Genomic DNA, 21,289 nt, shown 5'->3' with positions numbered 1-21,289 from the left:
ATGTTAAAAAATGTATAAATAAAAATACTAAAAAAAAAAAGTTTTATTTACCTCTCCTTTGTGAGCTCATCTACCTCTTAGCACTACTATGAAGCATGACCTCAGAAAGGAAAGGCAAAGCCATCTGACCGAATGAATGCTATTCAGAGTTTTATCTATTTTCCAATATTGGGAGAAATGTAAGTACAAAATCCTTTGGAACCTTTTGGTGGAATCAGAGGATGAGCTCACATGAAAAATACCATAGAAAAAATAATGCCATCGAAGAAAGCAGGGAGATATCTGAAGACACATGCACAATTTAGGCTGAAAAAGAGGTGCAGAGGTGAGTGAGCAGAATTGGAGAGAGAGCTGTGTTTGGCAGAGTAAATTGCAGTATGGCCAGTGGCGGTATGCCCCGGTATGGGCGTCCGGGAGGCAGCCCGGAGCACCAGATACCGTTCTGGTACAGTGCTCCAGAGGGCCCGCCCAAGCTCCTTACCTGTCTTTTAAGGCTTCCGCGCATCCGCATGACCATACAGCACCTGCACGACGCTCCGCTGAGCAGCTGGAGCATCGCAGAGGCTTGCGGAAGCCTTGCTGACAGGTAGAACGCATATGTGCACGTGCATGTGGGTGACGCCAGGGCAGTTCCAACCGATACGGAATCCGGAACCCGCCACTGAGTATGGCTCTTGCTCCACCACACTGTACTTGCCCATTTCTCCTGAAAGAACTTCAGGACAGCTACGAATCTACATTCAATGGGTTTAAGTCACGTACTTTCTCAGTTTGATGGCCTCAGTACAGAATATTCTTCCCAAGGATAAGTCAGCCCCATCCCTTTTGATTTTTGAAAAAGTCTTAAGAAAAAGTCTTAAGAACAGCTTAGGTGATCAGAACTAAGTCTGACGGCATGTACACCTGAAGGAACAGTGGGGGAGAGTTTGGGCAGCACAGAATTTTCCCAGAAAGAGATATAATAGAAGATAACAGAAGATTAAATTCAACTGGATTCCCCTGTGTCCGTGTTGGGCTTCAGCTTGACGTTGGCATTTCTTTGGAACCAAAGACCTATCTAGATGGTTCCATTATTGGGAGAGGGGGGGAGTCTAATTTCTTCAACTATGAGATTTCCATTTTTATAAGATATTTATTATTAGGGTCTTTTACAGTATATCTGTATTTGCTATTTTTATATTCTTATTTTTTTAAATCTTTTGTGCACTGTCTAGGGTCACTTTGGGTGAGAAAGCTGTATAAATTTGTTAAAAGTATACAAATGTGTTAAATAAGTAAATAGGTAAATAGTTTATATCACTTGAGGTTCCATAAGTTAAGCGTTTTCCCTTTCTTTTTCACAAGACTCTCACCTGATGTGACCCTCTTATCACAAGACCTACTGACCACAGAAGCCCTTATACACAGAATACCAACTCTTGACATTCCCTAAATCCCGCTGAAGATGTTACTTAGTGTAGAAAGTCAGCACCCACCCACACTCCTAGAGAATGAAATATTTTTGGGAATATTAAAAAGGCAGGATAGAAAACCAGTCTCCTTGCTCCAAGCAGAAACTGAGGAGGCCAGCTTTTAGAAATGCAGATTTGGTAATCCATTAAAAAATACTGGGTCATACAGAAACTCCAGATAAGCAACACAATTAGGCAAGGCAAAGGTTGACAAGATTAGCTCAGACAAACACCTAGGACAGCGATGGTGAACCTTTTTTGGCTCGCGTGCCATAAATGGGGGGAGCGCAGGGGGGTAGTGTGCGGGCATGCCGCACCCATAATGCAATGTGTGACACCCCCCCAGGCGCGACCCCCCATTTTTGCATGCTTTTTTTGTCATCCCCAGGCTCCAGAGGCTTTATAGGAGCCGGAGGAGGGCAAAAACAGCCTCCCACGCCCCCCTGGAAGCCCTCCGGAGGCTTCAGAGACCTTCAGGACGCTTCTCTGAACCCTCTGGAGCAGTCAAAACGAACCTCCGAGCAAACCAGAAGTGACTTCCAGTTTGCTCGGAGGGTCAGTTTGAGCGCTCCGAAGGCTTGAGGGACCTTCAGGACGTTTCCCTGAAACCTCCAGAGCAGTCAAAATGATCCTCTGAGCAAACCCGAAGTCCGTTCCTGAACTTCTTGTTTGCCCGTAGGGGCGTTTTTTTGCGCTCCGGAGGCTTCAGGGAAGCTCATGAAGCCTCCGGAGGGCCTTTGGGGAGGAGCGGGGGAGGGGGCTCTTTTCACCCTCCCCAGGCTCCTCCAGAGCCTTTATAGGAGCCTGGGGAGGGTGAAAAATGGCGGTGGCACGCATGCCATAGGTTCGCCATCACTGACCTAGGATTTGCATTTCCCCTTTTGCCTATAGAGGCAGCCATGACCCCTACATCATCATCATCTTTTAACGACCCCATAATCCCTTTTCTGGGAAACTGAATTGAGCTAGCCATTTACTGACTGGATGCCTTTCCTGTTGCTAATGCAGAGTTTTGTTGAGCAGATATATTGTGCCCTGAGAGAAAAATATCTGCCTCTACTTAGAATCGAATTCACCGCCTCCTGATTGTGAGGCGAGAGCTCTATCTCTAGGCCACCACACCACTACCCATGACCCCCATAGAAATAAAAAAAAGGCATAAAAACCCCACTCTACTCTCAAACTCTATTTTGTCAGCTGTCCCAGAATGGCACACTGTGAGTTCTGTTCATCAATAAACTTTCCTTCCAATCGGCCTCCATTTTGTTTCCAGTGCCCTTTTCCTCAGCTTGGAAGTGATCCAGATGGATTTTCATCCAACATAAGCCTGGTAAGGAAAAGCCCGGAAACCAACCCACAAGCTTGGAGAACCAACCTCCACCCTCATCTTACACCCAAGTTACAGATGTCCGCCACTATCGCAAACACAAAATCCTTCCATCCCGGCTCCCTCCATCCTGTCAGAACCTGTCCTTCCATTCCCCCCCCCTCCCCACACCCAACTGATGAAGCTTCTCGTGTGAGAAACAGAACTCCAGCTGCCTTTGGAAGGAGACAAAAAAGGACTTTTGAGACAACTATGAGCCAAATGGCTGAGACTCTCCACAGACCTCCTTCCACGTAAACTTGAGTGTTAATATTAGGCACAACGATTGGGCTGCTTCTATCCCTTTTGATGCCTCATGCAGGGCTCTCCACCTTGGCCACTTTAAGCCTGGAGGACTTCAACTCCCAGAATTCCCCAGCCAGCTTTGCTGGCTGGGGAATTCTGGGAGTTGAAGTCCTCCAGGCTTAAAGTGGCCAAGATTGGAGAGCCCTCCTCTAGTTGGCAAAAAGTTGTGATTTTGTTTGTGTGTGGGGTGTGTGTGTGTGTGTGTAAATTTGAAAATTGTGAAATTTGTGATTTTCCACCGGCCTCTTGTGTCTCCTTGCAAAAGGAGCTTTTAATTCTCTGAATCAGGCAGTTCGGGGGACCCAGAAAAGGACGAAAGGGCTGAAGGAGGACCACATTGTCTTGATCTGTTGGGAACTTCCAAGTCTGCAAAGGGCGAGGCTGCCCCCACCTAAAGGAGGAGGTGAGGGTGGGGGGGCTGGCTAACTGTGCAAAACGGATCCCTGAAAGAGATCGGGCCTCTCCGATCCGCCTTTGAAGATCGGGTCTGTTTTTGATGTCTTTCCATCACTCTCCGCCTCTGAGGTCCAAGGAGCCAGGAGGAGGTTCGGGATTCTCCGCTGCAAGATCCGGGGGTTTGTTTGCTTTTTTAGAAAGAGCAAGCAGGCTGAACCCCGGGCACAGCTGCCCCCGCCCCCTTTGCACAGCGCACACACCAACACGCACACCCGGTGGAGCGGCTCGGCCTTGCAGCCGCTTCTGCAAAAACCGAAAGCATGGCTTTGTCGGAAGCGGCGGCTGCCCGAGGGCTCCTTCTGCTGCCTCGGATCGTGCTTTTCGGGGACTCCATTACGGAGGTACCTTAGGGTGATGGTGGTGAGTGGGACATGGCCCCGAAACGGACGCAAGGACCCTGCGGCCCTACTCCCTCCCCCGCCTCCGATGGATTGTCACACGTCTCGCTTTTTATTCTACTTGTTCTCCTTTTTCCTCTTACTTAGTTGCTTCCATTCCCCCCTCCCCGCAAGCCAGTGGTCGCCTCTCACTCGCCTGCAGCCTCGATCTCATCGGAGGTATTCAATTCAGAACAGAGCTAAAAGGGACCTTGGAGGTCTTGGGGGCTATAGGGCACTGCACACCAAAACAACTTTATTGCTTGTATCCTTACGATTTATATTGATATTGATGGTTTCCTGATTGCTTACTTGTACCCTATGACTATCATTAAGTGCTGTACCTTATGATTCTTGACCAATGTATCTTGTCTTTTTATGGACACTGAGAACATGTGCACCAAAGACAAATTCCTTGCGTGTCCAATCACACTTGGCCAATAAATAAGTCTAGTCCTATTCCTATCCTATACACAAGGACAGTCCCTGCCTCCAATGCCATTACTCTGCTAAACAACCAATCCCCACAACACTGTCAAATCATCTACTAAGACCATATTACTATTATTATTATTCTCTTCCTTCCTAGTGCCTATCTCTTTCCACTTATGACTATAACCATGTTGCTTGTATCTTTACAATTTATATTGTTCTATTTGTTTCCTAGTATGATTTGATTGCTTATTAGTAATCTATGACTATCACTGTGTTGTATCTTATGATTCTAGATGAATGTATTCTATTTTATTTTTCTCTGAGAGCATATGCACCAAAGAAAAATTCCTAGTGTGTCCAATCATACTTGGCCAATGAAGAATTCTATTTTTCTACCCAAGAAGTTTTCTCTTAAAAAAAAATTCTACTTAAGTTCCCCCCCACTTCTTAGGTAGAAATTCACCAGGTGGAGTTTTCTTTTGAGCTGCCCAAAGAGGCTTGGGGGTTGGGGGAAGACTGCCTTTGCTTAACGTGGATTCTGCACAGCTTTTAAGGAGTAGCTTTTGAGTTAGGAGGGGAGCGCGGCTGCCAGTTGGAGTTGCTGCTAGTCTAATGCAATCACAGTTGATTTCCTGGCTTGGAGCCAAGCTAAAAATAGCGAGAAAGAGGAGATGATTGCATCTGACTTAAAATTTAAGGAGATAAGAGAAGTTTGGAAATGGGCTCCCCCTCTGTACCAAGCCCCAATCATCAACCGGAATTGATTGAATTGAAAATACAATGACTGTAATTGAAAATACAGCCAGGAGTGTCAGTAATTTTGCTGAAACAGTTGGGAAAGTCAAAAATGACCTCTGACCTGGCCTGCCTCTCAAGATTTTCATGCTTAATCTGAAATGTCAAGACTGGATTATTATTATTTCTTAATCCATCTTAAAATAGTTCTTAGAATGTGGGAACAGATAAAGGCATATCTCTTTCCTTCAGGATTCCAGCTGGGACTTTCAGCCCATGTCTGTTTTGCCCTTAAACAGAAGTTGCTCATAATGATCTAAGGGCCTATCCACCCCTATTTCATAATAGTCTGTGAGAATAGCACATCTGATATATCCATACATAAATGACGTTATTTACACATTGCTTTTTAATTCAATCCGAATATTTGTAGGTAGTCAGATTGCAGAAAACCTTAATATGCCTTTCTTTCCTACAGCCCTATGGAGGTTTCTAGTCATCCAGGTCAAATGTGCTTTTTCAAGAGGCAACTAACTGAACTTCCTTGTGTGTGGGTTTTTTTGGAAGATGTTTCGCTTCTTATTCAAGAAGCTTCTTCAGCTCTGAGAAGTGAAACGTCTTCAAAGAAAACAAAGTCCAGTTGCCTCTTGAAAAAGCACCTTTGGGACTTAATATACACTGATATTTTTAACCTTTTTATTTTGGCTACATGTTATTTCCAGTGGTCTAAATAAAAGCACCTGAAAGATTCCCAACCAACTCTTTTGATCAGATACAATAGACTACCTGTTTTATACAGATAGTCCTTGATTACAACCACAACTGGGATCAGAATTTCATCATAAGTCAGTGTGGTCATAAAGTGAGTCATCGTGTAACTGGATGTGATTTTACAGCCATTTTTAGCACAGTTGTTAAGCAAATCGGTGCAGTTGTTAATTAAAACATATGGTCCTTAAACAGATCTATCTTCCCAATTGCTGTTCTTTGTAGGAAACAGGCTGGGAACTACAAATTACAATCATATGACTGTAGGGGTGGTGCAAGGGCCATAAGTGCGAGGACACTTGCAAACCACTTTTTCCAAGATTGTTGTAATTTTAAATTGTCCTTGAATGACTATAAGTACAGGATTACTTGTACAGTACAAGACTACATTATTACGTACATGCACACCCAACAGTGTTTCAAATAACATCCACTTCAAGGTAAAGTTGAAGAATTGATCCAAGGGCCAAATTCCACATCTCCACCACAACATTTCTTACATGTGTCTTACTCAGGTGTTACCAGGTATGGAGACTGTCAAATCCTGACAACAGAGAGTTTTCTGTGCTTCTTTACTCCCATCTACTGGTAGCCCTAAATTTGGTACTGTACTTGACTGCAGTGAGTCACTGTGTATGATGCTTAAAATATACAATAATGTTGGAGACGCTAGGCAGAATTGTAAGAATTAGTACATTTATTGGGATCTCTGCATTTACATAAATTATTAATTGTCTTTCTTCTAGTTTTCCTTCCAAGATAAGGGATGGGGCGCATCACTTGCTAATAGATTAGCTAGGTAAGAAATACTAGCATTGTATTTATCAGTTTTACCTCCCATCTTGACAGTTCTTTTGCCACATTGAGAGGAAACCCACCACCAGAATATTCAAATGATACTTCTCTCCAGGCTGCGTTCTTGATAACATTCTCATCTGACACATAAGAAATTATAAGAGATCACTACAGAACCAGTGAAATTAATATTTCTCTTAATGCAAATGGTAGACGCCTCCCTTTTTTATTTTTATTTTTTTGCTGTTATTAATCTAACCGTGTTTGGTGGTTCCTTTGGCATCCCACTGTGTTGTTGATGAGTTGCCAGCCTCACCAGGTAGATCAGACCATGAAATCAACTGCGTGGCAGAGCAAAACACACTTTTATTGAGAGTGCAGTGAATCTCAATACAGAGGTGGTCTGTCTAAGCCACTTCTGAATGGGATCTCATTCCTTTGGACTTAAACACTGTTCCCTCCCCTTTTGCCTCTCCAACAATTCCTGCATATCTTCCTCCGGGTGGTCTTCCTTATAGTCTACAATTGTGTTCTCCCACCATTTTTAAAACAAATTCTAAGCGCTCTACGTTACCGCTGCAGCAGTTCAGGCTCTTCGAATCTATAATAGTAATGAGTAATGCCTGGAAATGCACTGGAAATTGATTAAAAACATAAACATAATGATTGTTCTGCATGGTAAATAAGATTTGACAATAAGAAAATGTGTTAGAAGTCTGGGTAGAAATAATGAAAGATACAAAAAGCTTCTTTTCAACACGGAGTATAGTACATTATGGAGAGGAGAGGAAGAGAAAGTCAGATTCCTGCTAAGTACTGAACCAATTTGACTGGTAATATGTATCAGTGAATTCTTTGGGACTAAAACTCTGAATAACAGTGTATATGGAATACACTACTGAATAATCCTTTGACCAATCTTTACCATTTCAAGATGTAGATTTACTACATAATGAGACACAGAGAGAGAAACACATTTTATTTTATATGTATACTCTTTTTAGAAAATGTGATGTCTTGAATCGTGGACTCTCTGGCTACAATACTAGGTGGGCTAAAATTGTTCTTCCAAGATTAATCAACAAAGACCATAATGCTGAAAACACCCTGGCGGTAACTGTCTTCTTCGGGGCAAATGACAGCGCTTTGAAAGGTATAGAACATTTTGATTCTTCAACCTTCTCTTCTAATTTGATGTTTTGTTAGGCTGGGTTTGAAAAGTATGTTACTTCAAATATTTTAAAGCCGTCACACACTGATCCAGATACGTTTAATCCCTTTCATGGGCTGTGGCAAAACGCAAAGTGATGCATCACACTGTTGAGGTAATGGGATACCATGCAGTGGTGGGATTCAAAATATTTACTACCAGTTCTGTAGGCGTGGCTTGGTGGGTGTGGCATGGTTTAGTGGGCATGGCAGGGAAAGGATACTGCAAAATTTCCATTCCCTCCCAACTCCAGGAGAAGGTTACTGCAAAATCCCCATTTCCTCTTGATCAGTTGGGACTCGGGAGGCAGAGAATAGATGGGGGCGGGGCTGGTCAGAAGTGGTATTTACTGGATCTCCAAACTACTCAAAATTTCCGCTACCAGTTCTCCAGAACTGGTCAGAATCTGCTGAATACCACCTCTGATACAATGGCTTGCTTGTTGAATTTCAACAAAGGCTCTTAGAATGTGTGTTACTGAGATGCTGTTTCATTGCTTCCCAGGCTGCTGAATCAGCATTCTTGGTATCCAGGGCTGTATGGCTGAGCCCGCAGCTAACTGTATTTTCCTTCAAAAAGTCCATGCTGGGAGGGATGAGCGTCTTTCAAGGAAACATCAACACCACTGTGTTTCTCAGTGTTCCTTGTGCCTCATTGATTTTGTAGCCAAGTTAGCACTTCCTTTGCTTTGTGAAAATGTATTTAGAATGGGAGCTTTTTGCTCCCACCCCATTCCAATTTTTACTTAACTGCTACCTTTTCCCAGCTTGAGAAGAAACAAAACATGAGCAGAGCACAACTACTACTAGAATGTTAACTCCTGTTATCTTGTTACACAGATGAGAACCCGAGACAGCACGTTCCACTGGAGGAATATGCTGACAATTTGAAAAGTATGATACGCTACCTCAACTCTGTGGACATTTCCAAACAGGACATTATATTAGTGACCCCACCACCCCTCCATGAAGCTAGTTGGGAAAAAGAGTGCGTGGCTAAAGGTGAGGAATTTTTTTATTTCTATTTGAATAGAATTGGCAAACTTCCCTGCACAATTTATCCCATGTTTTACCTAGTTAAGTTATACCAGGAATAGCCTTTTTCCATTAGTTCTGCCAAATTTGTCCTATTTGCCTCTTTTTTTATTTTTTGCAAAATAAAATGACCGTTGGTATGTTTGATTTATTCCCCTCTTAAAATTGGAACCAGAGTATACAACTCTATGAAAATAGTTTAAAAAAAAAACAAAAACGAAAACAACGCAGTAGCTCAAAATCATCTGCAGTGAAGCTATGAGGGCAAAATTAGCTTCTAAGCTTTACTGCATGTGAAATTGTGATCAGCAAAGGGATTCTCTACCCAGCAGTGGTTCTACATTATACGTATATTTACATTCAGTCTTGTCTGTTCTGATAGCTCTTGCTAGGAAAAAGAAAAATGGGTACCAGATTTAATTTGGTTAGCAAAATGTGTGGATGTTCCTGGATTGTAATGTCACCGCAGAATCCAGTTAAGACAGGACTCCTGGTATTGGAGAAGTGTTACATAACTCGGTTTTTCATTCATATATGGCACACTCAACCCCCCTTCCATTATGAATTCATATGCAAAAATTCAAAATACGGCAAGAGAGCAAGGAAGAATGCGCAGAGCATGGATTTCAGAATCCATTTTAGCCTCTTTAGCAGCAATGGTCAGAGGCCATGTTTGTTTCCTCCTCTGTAATAAAGTAATGAGTTTCTTCTGTATGAGGCTACTTCAGCTCAGTGCTCATGTTATATCTCTTTGTGTATGTGTGCAGTGGGAAGCAGAGGGCGGGCTGAGTACACACTGCACTAAGTCACATGATTGCAGTAGGATGGAGATGGGTCTAGGCTGGCCCAATCAGAGTTTTCCAATTCATTATCCAGCTGCCTCTCCCAGAAGGATGCATTTGGGGGAATTTTTCCCGTTTTTGTTTTCTGAAGCCGCTAGTTGGAACCTTTGATCTTTCTTCTGTGACATTTCTCCTAACACTAAATTTATTTCCATTTTTATTAGGGTTTTGGGAAGATATCCAAGAGCAATTCTGATTTTTACATGCTTTCGTTCCAACCGATCAATAGATTGGAAGTAATGAGAATAGCAAAAATTAACTCTGGATCTAAATTAAACCAAGCTTAAATTCCAAACATTGCCCATGTCAACATCTGGATGGGACTGGAGCCAGAGACATAGGAGTTCCTCCACGAAGAAATTATATTGTTATTTGGTTTGTCCACCTTCACCCTCTATCTTAGATAGTTACAGGTGTCCCCCCTTAATTAGCGATTGTCTTGCTTAGCAATAGTTTTCAGTTGTGACAGTGATTTGTGACCAATCCCCACATTTGTGACCTTCCAAATCTATAAAGCAAACGAATGCTGAAGCACCTTCGTAGTTCCACTTAGCAACCGCTTAGCTTGACAACCAAGTTGCTCATTCCAGTCGGGGTCCTTAAACGAGGACTACCTGTACACCGTTAAAGCCTAAGGGTGGTGAGTTGCATCATCTGGATCCATTTCTGATTCATGTTGTTACTCAAAAAGCAAAACCTGAACTCAGCTTTTAAGTTTGATATATTTCCCCTCCCCTAATTCTCAAACAGGTGAAAAATTAAATCGGCTAAATTCTGTCACTGGGGAATATGCAAAGGCTTGTGTGAAAGTAGCTGAAGAATGTGGCGCTGATGTCATCGACCTGTGGACACTTATGCAAAAAGGAGACCAGGTGTGATTTCTGAGATTGTCATTGCACAGTGTACGCGGCAAAGTGAAGCTAATTTCCTTACTGGGTGCAAAGTCTCCCTTAGAAGCTCATCATGTTCTATTTTGCAGACTGGCAAATTAGTTGAACAATGATTAACACAGGTAGTCCTCAGCTTACAATAGTTCATTTAGTGACTGTTCAAAATTACAACTGCATGAAAAGAGTGACTTACGACCAACAGTGGATTTCACATTTTGTTACCACTGGTTCGCCATAAACACGCTTTGCAGGCACATGCGCCTCTTCCACTCATGCACCTGGCCTTAGGCGCATGCACTTTGCTCGCACCCGTGCCTTCCGCGCATGTGCCCGGCCTCAAAAACATGCCTAAAAAGGACAGCATAGAGCTGGGGGAGGTGGGCAGGCCCATTTGCAATTTCTGCTACTGGTTCTAGTGAACCGGTCCGAACCGGCTGAATACCACCTCTGCTTACGACCGTTTTCCACCCTTATGACCATTGCAGCATTCCCATGGTCATGTGATCAAAAATCAAATGCTTGGCAACTCACATTTATGACAGTTACAGTGTCCCGGGGTCATGTGATCACCTGTGCAGTGATTTATGTAAAAAACTGGCAGGAAAGGTGGTAAAATGGGGCAAAACTCATTTAACAAATGTCTCACTTAGGAACAGAAATGTTGGGTTCAATTGTGGTCGTGGATTGAGGACTGCCTGTATTTTTGGCTTAAGTTTCTTTCTGTAAAGTCATCTGAACAATTTACAACATTTTATATTTTTTGAAATCTCTGGTTTAGGACTTCGGCTGTTACCTGTCAGATGGACTCCATTTATCAGAAAAAGGAAATACTTTCCTAGCAAACCAGCTTTGGACACTCCTAGAAAAAAAATTGTCAAGCCTTCCTCGATTGCTTCCCTACTGGCGTGATGTAGATCATCTCTGCCCTGAAGCTAGTTTCCTGGGCATCCCCACTGCTAAGAAGCAATAAAAAGAATAACACCCTTAGGTTTTGTAGACACAAAATAAAATTTCCTCTTTTTTTCACAATCATTGATACCAATTCTTAGGAGAGTATACTGATATGAACTTGCATTCTCAATTATTAGACCTCTATACATAGTCACACAGAATTGCTGAGTTTTCTAATTTTGACATGACCAGCATAGGTAGGGCAATTTACCTGTTAAAAATTGCAAGGCACATTGTACACAAAAGAAAATTGTCAACACAAGCAAGAAACAGTCAAACCAAGCCAGATGGATCAAGACAATTCCACTTTCTACAGAACGTTAGACTGGATTTCAGGCTCAGAACAGAGCAGGGTGTTTAACTTGGGTTGTTTGGAAGGATCACCAGGTTTTGGATAGCATTTTGTGAGCTGCACTCCAAAGGACTATTGGCTTAAGTCTATTTCAGGAGAGATCTTAAAAGGGAAGCACTTTCCACATCCTCTGGATTTTCCAAAATGCAAAAAGGGGAAAAAGGCTACATTTGATTTCCTCAACCCTAGAATTGACATTCAAGTGGTCTCTATGTCCATTTTCAGATGGCTTCACTGTTGCTGTAAGAAATCTTTCTCCTCTGGCAATATACTGGTTACGTAGCCCAGGATCATGCATACAATGAGTCATCAAGTGACTTATTTAGATAGGTTGACAAATGTTATTGATTTCTGTAGTGGAGATTAGCAGTCAAGAGATACAGAATCATGGCATAGGGCCGTGATGGCGAACCTATGGCATGCGTGTGTCACCTGATCCTCTTCCGGGTTTCTGGCACACGTGTGTACAGTCAGCTGGCCTTTGTGCCTGCAGCTGTGCTGAAAACTGGAAGAGCTAGTCTTCCATTTTCCAATGTCAGCATGTGCACTAGGCAGTTGATTGTCACACGCACATGAGCGCACCGGAAACCAGATGTTCATTTTCTGGCACGCGCATGCCACCTGGGCAGCTTCTGTTCTGGGTTATGCCTTCACACTGGCATAGGGATTAAAACTTGGAATTAAAAGAAAGAGGGACATTAGTTAATGCAAACAATTTAGATAGTAATCGTAATTCAAGACGATTACTGTTGTGGCCCAGCAGCAGCCGGCTGAGCTGTTGGTGGACTCTTGACAGCTCAGACCATTATAGGACTGCTCTGGAGGATGAGGAAGACACTGGAGGGTGTTTGGAGTCAGAGCAAGAACTAGAGAAGCCTGTTGGCCACCAGGTGGCATCTGAGTCAGGGAGCAGTGAGGAGGAACAGAGGGAGGTTGTCCCTGATGTGCGTAGGCGTCGAATTGATAAGAGAAAGGAACAGCTGTGGAGAAGACGTCATAGAAGAAAGTAAGGAGAGCTGGTTAAAGGTGTGGCCCCTCCCAAAGAGTTTATAAGTGGAGCGACGGGAGGGGAATCTTTGCAGGAAACAACAGTCCATATTCGAGCTGTTGCAAAAGCCTTCTGTAAGTTTTATCTTGTGTTCATGAAGATAACTTTCTAGGCTCCCAGCCAAGGGGTGGCTTTATCTATGTAATTAGTCGTGGCAGACAGCCAAGCCTGGATCTGCATATTCATTGGAATCACGCGGCAGAACAATTACAATAATTGATAATTATGAATCTAGCTTGATCAAATATTGAGAATGTGGGTGGTGATGACCCTCACAGAGACAATCAACAATGTGAATGAAATAATAGCAAAAGTTGTCTTCAGGCACTCTGGAGAAAGTAATGAAGAAGGTCTGGCTAGGAGAAGTGTTAGAAAAAAAATCAAAGTTTTAGAGATGCAATGAAGGCTTAACCTGGTTGGTAGGTTACTACTAAAATGATATTCTGATTGCAGAGGGAATCAGGGACACAACAATAGGGTGAAAGAGCCGTTCAGGTAATTGTAAGAAACATACTGAACCACAATGTCTTTTTGGAAAAAAGCTAAGGTGTTTAAAACTATCTCTAAGCTATGTGTAATCCAAGCTAATATTCTATTGCATTAGTCTTGGAATGAGTGATAATTTGGTAAACAAGAACTACAATTATAACAATACAAGCAAAGGATCCTTTGGCTATTTAATCTTTGCTGATGTGGGTGTTTAATCTAAACAAATTTGCTTTACAGATAGCATTTGCTGGCTGGAAGGAAGGGAGCAGGCAGCTCTTTGGAAATGGGTGTTGGTCCTTACCTGATATGCTCATTTTCTGGTAGAGTCGAGTCAGCAGCCAGACTGGGTATGCTCTGTCCATTAACCAATCGGACTGAGTCTACACTTATGATATCATCGGGCCCTTGTGGCTCCTCCCCAGTTTCAGATGAAGAAAAACTGTAGACTCAAGTGAAAATTGTGAGCAAAAAGTAAAAGTCCATAGTCACTGTATCTCCTCCGCACAAGGAATTCCCTCACATGACCCATACCAGGCGGGGCTGGCTGCTGTCTTACCAGAAAATGAGCGTATCAGGTAAGAACCAACACCCATTTTCCTGTTATCGTAGAGCAGCCAGACGGATGTACCAAAGACTGGGCTGTCCAGTAGGGTGGGAAATTGTAAAAAAGGTCCGTTAGGGCACTTCTTGTAGCACCCTGCGCCCAAAAGCCGTGTCAGCCGACACGTACTCATCCAACTTGTAATGATGTATGAAGACTGTGGGAGACACCCAGGTGGCCACCTGGCAGACTTCTTCCAAGGTGGCTTGAGTGGACCAAGCCACAGATGTCGCAGCGCTGCGTGTTGAGTAAGCTGTAATGTTTGCAGGAACCTGTATGGATTGAAGTTCATAAGACAGTTTAATACAGGCTCTTATCCAGCGCCTCAGACTAGACAATGAAGCCTTGTTGCCCAAGGAGGCCTGATGAAAGGAGATGAAGAGAGCTTCCGAGTGGCAGAACGAGGCGGTGCGGTCGATATAGATCTTGAGAGCACGACATACGTCAAGAGTGTGCCACTTGTGCTCCCTCTCGTGACGGGGAGACGGACAGAAATCAGGTAAGGTCAATTCCTGAACTCAGTGGAAACAGCTATTGACCGGTATGAATGTCGGGTCCAATCTTACGACAACTCGGTCTGGATGGAACACGCACAAGTCATGCCTGACTGAAAGAGCAGCCAAATCAGAAATATGTCTGGCTGAGGTTACAGCCACCAAAAATAGCGTTTTGAAGGACAACAGTTTCAAAGAAGTGGATCTCAAAGGTTCAAAAGGTGCTGAAGTCAAAGCCTCTAGGACACGAGGTAAGTACCAAGTCGGATATCTATGTATGGCAGGGGGACGCAGGTTGGATGCTCCACGGAGAAATCTCCGGATCAAGGGGTGAGAAGGTAGATGTTCAATGCCAGGCCGTCCAGAACAGAGGCCAGAGCGGCCACCTGTCGGCTTAGCGTGTTAGGGGTAAGTCCCTGATCAAGTCCCCTCTGCAGGAAGTCCAATATCTGCGGAATTGATGCCCTAAGTGGGTCAACAGTCTGGTTGGAACACCACAGAGAGAAAGTACGCCACGTGGCGTCATAAATGCGGTTAGTAGAGCTTCTGCGTGATGCCTGAATGGTAGCAATGACGATGAAGGAAATGTTATCAGCTATTAAGGCTTGCCGCTCAATCACCATGCGGTTAATTGCAGCCACTGGGGGTCGGCATGACAAACTGACCCTTGGTGTAGAGACAGGAGAGACCGTGGGATGTGCCATGGGGTGGAGATTGACAGTCACTAGGTTGGCATACCAAGGCCAATTCGGTGCTAGCAGCAACAGTTCTACCTCCTGCTCCAGCATTTTTTGAATTACCCTCTGAATGAGGGGAAGGGGAGGAAATGCGTACAGGAGACCCCTGGGCCACTGGCATCTGAGAGCGTCTACTCCTTCTGCCATGGGGTCCATGAACCTCGAGTAATACCTGGGTACCTAGTTGTTGTCTGCCGTCGCGAACAAGTCTAGGACTGGGATGCTGAACCGTAGTGTCAGTCGATGGAAGAGGTTCGGATGGATGCTCCACTCTGCCTGATCTATCATCCGGCTCAGCCAGTCTGCCTGGACATTGGAGACCCCTGAGATGTGTTCTGCCCTGAGAGATGACAGGTGAGATTCTGCCCACTGGCACAACAGGTTGGACTCCTGCATCAGGGACCAGGAACGAGTTCCCCCCTGTCTGTTTATGTGTGCCTTGGTTGTGGTATTGTCCATGAGGACTAATATGTGTCAGGCCTGAACTCTGAGGTGGAAGTATCTGTGGGCGAGGTGAACCGCCCGCAATTCTAGCCAATTTATGCTGTTTTGGCTCTCTTCGAGGGACCACTGACCCTGAGCCACTAGGTCCTGCATTTGTGCCCCCCATCCTGACAGACTTGCATCCGTCGTAAGTGTGAGACAGCACAGCTCCCTGAACAAGGAGCCTGCCTCCTCTAGTCCTGCATTCGTATCCGTAGCTGGATCAGCCATTTCCCCAAACATAAATCAACACCCCAATAAGATAGGCAACGGTCTCACCCATTTGCTGGCCAGGCGCTCCTGATGTTCCACCTGGGGTGATCCCACGTTGCTGGGCACTCCAAACGGCTGCTGTAGAGTTTGTGCCTTTTTTAAAGTGGCCAAAATGGCCGACTTATTTTTTCTCTGAGGCTTTTCCAAGCCTCAAAATGGCCACCGCTATCTTTGCGGGCTTTTTCGACCTGCAAAATGGCCGCCGATACTAAGTGTGGACAGGCGATCTGCAGATTGGCCACCGGACTCGCCTGGAACCACTGCGCGCGAAACGGCCAGTCACGCATCCCTCCGAGTGCCCAGAATCAAGGAGCACCGCGGGGAAACAGCCGTGGAGCTGTAGCTCGTGAGCTGGCCGATCTGGTTGCAAGGCAGGCTTCCTGAGTGAACTCGTGGCCGCAGGCAATCAGATGGCTGAGGAGAGGCAGCCAGAGATCAGTGTCGAATTTCCCTCCAATTTGTAGAATAAAGGATTATTTAAGGAACCCATTTAAAGGAACAACAATTTTTTTTGAGAAAAATTCACCAATTAAAGATACAATTAAATAATTTGGAAAGATAAATTCTCACAGCCAGTCCAGGTTGGACTAAGTCGGAAACTGGGGAGGAGCCACAAGGGCCCGATGACATTGTAAGTGTAGACTCAGTCCGATTGGTTAATGGACAGAACATACCCTGTCTGGCTGCTGTCTCTACGGGAAACAGGAAAACGCATTAGCGCTGCCAAAAGAAGGCAGTTTAAATGCAAAGGCCCAAACCAGAATGCAGCAAAAGGTGCTTTCTGCAATTTGCTTATTTTGGCTTCTGCTTCAAGTGTGACATGGGCTATTTCAAGCCTCCTCCTTAGATATTTCACCGGTATGACTTCCATTGTCTGATTTCTATGGTAGTCACCTTGCTCAAAGAATAGAAACAAGGTTGGGCAACCCTGCCTATCATAATCAGTCAAATAACTCAACCAGCATGCCAACAGATTCCTTTTTATCCAGTGTTCAACAGTTGACAATACCATACTAAGATGAGCTGAACTGTTTTTAAAGAACAAGCATTCATGTTCTACTTTTTATTGCTTCTATTGTGCCTATTATCAGTTACAGCCACGTCCTCCATATACAATTCAAAATACAAGGGCAAAGCAAATACTTTAGACTACTCGTCAGTGTACAAGCCTCTCGCATAGCTGCTTCTTGAATGCAAGATAGAATAGATAACTGCAGCATTTAATTGCCTTGGGTACTACAGAGATGGTATTCAGCCGGTTTGAACAGGTTCGGGTGAACCGGTGGTGGAAATTTTGAGTAGTTTGGAGAACCAGCAAATACCACCTATGATTGGCACCGGCCCAGTCTTTCCCTGTCCTATATTCCCTTGTTTTTAGCGCAGCTGATTCGTGGATTGGTGCACCTCAGCTGCGCTCAAAAACAGCTCAGCTTACCAGCGCTGACACCAAGGGCAGTCTTTGAGTGCTGTGCGCTCATGCAAAGCGCTCTCTCGTAAAACCGGTAGGAAAAGATTTGGAATCTGACCACTGGTTACTACGACACACATTGAAGTACAATGTTTAACGGGGTATTGAAGGTTTTAAATTATCACAGATGGTGGACTTGTGTATCCATATTCACAACTATTCGATGAATGCCAAGATGCACCTCATGAAAAACTTTTATAAGTTGTCCTTGATACAAGCTTAACTTGTAACCCCATGCACACAACCATGCAAGTAGCTTTGCAATAATACCGGCAGTGGTTTCTTCCTGCTCCTCCTAGAATATTTTTGGAATGTCTAATCTAGCCTACAGTTTAGGGATTCTTGCTGATTCTGCCCTATCCAGGTATAACTGGGCCTGATCCTATTTAGCTTTAGGAACCCAGCCAGGGTTGATATCTCCAGGGCCTGAAAAACCTGAAGCTTTAATTAACACCAACTAGTTTCGTATTTCAATATATTTTAGAAAATCATTTTATTACATAGCAATGGGAGCGCTTACTCCTCATACAAAGGTTTCTTTACAGCTGGGCATCAAATCTAAAAGGTTAACAGAATATCAGGGACACAAATTCAAGTAGTGTAACAAATATCCATGAAAAATGTACAGGTTTGTTAATTAGATGCTACAAAATACACATTTTTCATCAGTCGTTTTTTTCTGATATGTGGACCAGCTCCCAAGCCGTTGTGTGTTATACAATGAATAACTTAGGACATGATTAGATGTGCAATCGGAAATAATGCTACCCTTTTCATGGTGAGCCAACCGCTTCTATATGCACTGCCTCAACTCCTGAGATCAAGATCCCTTTTGCTCGCTGAGATCAAGACCCCTTTTGCTCGCTTAGCAAAAAGCCTGGAGAAAGCCACAAAGGCAGCAATTGGCACTTGACGGAGATCAGGACTGAGATAAATCAGGCTAGTGGCGAAGGAGCCCTGCACAGCAAGATGCTCAAGTCTTTTTCCACATTGCACCCACAACTGTTGCTTCCTCATGGAAGCAAATCAGCTGTAAAAATATAATGAGAAATATGCCACAGCCAAAACAACATGCAGATGCCCTGGATACTGTACACTGGCATGGTTTGAAATACAGTTTTATGAAATCCTCTTGCTAGACTTACATTCCTTCCTCACAAAGTGAAAGAAGTGAAATGACAATTATACATTTAAGCTGTTCGTTTTGCATCAGAGATTAACATCCAGCACGCTGCTAGGGGCATACAAATCTGAAAATCACTGAAAACACTGCTTTTATCTCAATTGGATTTTGATTAACTTCTTGTCGGGTTCCGATCAGAACAGTGTAATTAAAACCACACTATATTTTATTCTGAAAACATTACTCAGATTCCAAGATTCACATTGAAGTAATTAGCTGCTATGAAACACCCTTCAAATTTAGCTGAAATCTCTGCCTTTCCTAATTACCAATTAAATTGAAAGGTTCTCTTCATCTTTCATTAAAAAAAATACTGCTTAGCAGCATTCCTGAATTCTTTAATAAAAGACGACTTCATTCATTTGGAAGGACTGTACTCTGGAGGGGAAAAAGAAATCTCCCTTAGCAGCGCTGTTTAATACCAAGAAGGCACATTATAAAAATACTAAGATATAGAAATCTTGGGTCAGAGAGATTATGGCTTATTCCATCCACTGAAGGGTAGGTTCAATTTGAGAATACCGAAGAGTCAGAAAAACTCAATATATCTGACCTCACTTTTTATGCTTTTAGGCTGTACTCTTTCATACTGATATCAGGAAGATCATACATATGGCCAGCATCTGCAATTGGTCACTTCCTTGATTTTTTTCTCAATATACATATATATGCATATGCATGTACAAATGCAGACACACAGACAGGCAGTGAATATAATGAAATGGCTTTAGATCAACTAGCTGAACTTAATTTTGCGCAGAAGAATCAGCAGCCGAGAAGGCAGAGACTAGCACTCGGTTTCTTTGCTGTCTACTCTATGTTGGCGCTGTAGTTTAAAAGAGTTTTTCTCACTCCTGGTGACCGGATGGTCTGTGAGGTCTTCAAATGATTTGGCAGCTGTACTGTTGTTTGGAAAAGGATCCTTGTCAAAGCAATCCTCCTCCATATGGGAGTCTGTGCTTGGATCCTCTTGGATAGTGTCCATTCTTTGGTGATCCAGTTTTGGGGGTGCTGCTGCCACAGACACCGGTACGATGGGCTGCAAAGGCTGGTGCCGACTTGCCGGCGGCACAACAGGGAAAGGCTTGATGATTCTGACGGAGGCTGAATCCATGCTGCTCAACATCTCAGCGTTCTGCAAGAGACAAGCGGGTCGTACATTAATCGGAAGAGGATGGTAAACGTCTTCCTTAACAGCTTGCTTTATTACATCATCTGAGCAAAGTGCTTGTCAGGGTTCCCCCAACGAAAGAAGATTCTGAGGCTTGAAGTTCCTTAAAGTTCCATTTTATTAGAGATGTTATACTGGTACATCTCGGAAAACCCGAATCTGAAAGCTTCCAGGTTCTCCCCACTCAAATGAAAGTTCAAGCCCCTGCCCAGCACCCACATGCCTGTCACATAGCCCAATCAGAAACCATCCCAACTGGAGATGCCTCCCAGTCATACAGGGAGGGCAAGATGTCCTTGACTCTCTGAGAAAGGAACGTTATTATGACTATATATATCTCCCAAACTCCATATAATCCCCCCCTCCCATTTTCCCACAGCATTGAATGTGGCAGGCCTGAAGGCCCAATGCAAAAGATGGCTTCCAGGCCTGATAGTGTTCACAGAAGGCCTGCCTCTAAGGGCCGCTAACACATACCTTGTACATGTGGTAAGAGGGCAAGTCCTGAGAGAATTCTGGCCCATATAAACCTCCGGACTTTTAATAAAAGACGACCATTTAAAGGCTTTGCTACAATGGGCTGTAGGGAAGTTGTATATAGTATGAAACTGCTTAATTTCTACAAGGTTACTTTTAAACAGGGAGCTATGATAAAGTTACAACTACCGTAGGATAAATTGAAACTAACATAAGCTAAAATATATTTGAACGAAATTAAGAAAGGACGCCAGTAGCCTATCCTCATGCAGGAAACACAAGGTATGTATAATCTCAAGTAACTCAGAAATGGTAGAGTTCTGAAGTTGTTCTATATTGAGAAATTGATGAACACGTTTTTCCTGAAAATAATATCTTTCAGAAATGGATGGGGTTCTCGTAACCCAAGGGTGTCAAATTCGATTTCATTGAGGGCCGCATTAGGGTTGTGTTTGACCTCAGGGGGTGGCAGGATCAGGGTGGGCATGGCCAGCTCAAAGTCACTTGTGTTACAGGTACCTCTGGTGGCCCGGGCAGGACTGGAGGATCCATTCTCTCCAGCATAAAAAGAAAACACAAGGGAGAGCACCAACCCCTTGTCCTCCAGAGAAGCCTCGCTATCCCTCTCAGCCCACACAGAGGACCCCCAGATGGCGGCAAACTGTCCAGAGCCCTAGGCAGCAGAAGGCAAGCGCCCAGTGCAGCCCTCCTGAGCTCCTTTTCACTGGCAGAGACACCACGGACTGATCCTTTACTGTTTCCAGGGTAACCCCACGGACCAGATCTAAGCATCCCAGTCTGTGGGCTTTGAGTTTGACACCCCTGTTGTAAACCCAATTATGTACCTTTTTAAAAACATGATTCAAAAATATGACATTATACTTACATGATTTATTT

General features: G+C 43.9%; 2 protein-coding genes across 2 annotated transcripts in view; one reads left to right on the top strand and one right to left on the bottom strand.

Annotated features, from left to right (window-relative positions):
- Positions 1 to 3,747: 3,747 nt before the first annotated feature.
- Positions 3,748 to 11,694, top strand: IAH1 (isoamyl acetate hydrolyzing esterase 1 (putative)). The gene is made up of 6 exons (XM_081944448.1): positions 3,748 to 3,920; positions 6,641 to 6,693; positions 7,694 to 7,842; positions 8,739 to 8,900; positions 10,526 to 10,647; positions 11,444 to 11,694. The coding sequence occupies exons 1-6, from the start codon at positions 3,840 to 3,842 to the stop codon at positions 11,633 to 11,635; spliced, it is 759 nt and encodes a 252-aa protein (XP_081800574.1). The 5' UTR covers positions 3,748 to 3,839; the 3' UTR covers positions 11,636 to 11,694.
- A 6,341-nt stretch (positions 11,695 to 18,035) lies between these two features.
- The window catches only part of ADAM17 (ADAM metallopeptidase domain 17), a 32,340-nt gene continuing 29,086 nt past the window's right edge, over positions 18,036 to 21,289 (bottom strand). Inside the window, exon 19 of the mRNA XM_081945043.1 lies at positions 18,036 to 19,879. Within this exon, the coding sequence (XP_081801169.1) occupies positions 19,532 to 19,879 (348 nt within the window). The 3' untranslated portion in view covers positions 18,036 to 19,531. The remainder of the gene's footprint in view (positions 19,880 to 21,289) is intronic.

The sequence above is a fragment of the Natrix helvetica genome (assembly GCF_964273705.1).
Source record: "Natrix helvetica genome assembly, chromosome: 2".
NCBI classification, from domain to species: domain Eukaryota; kingdom Metazoa; phylum Chordata; class Lepidosauria; order Squamata; family Natricidae; genus Natrix; species Natrix helvetica.
The sequence above is the reverse complement of the archived record's forward strand: the minus strand, read 5'-3'. Positions and strand labels throughout refer to the sequence as shown.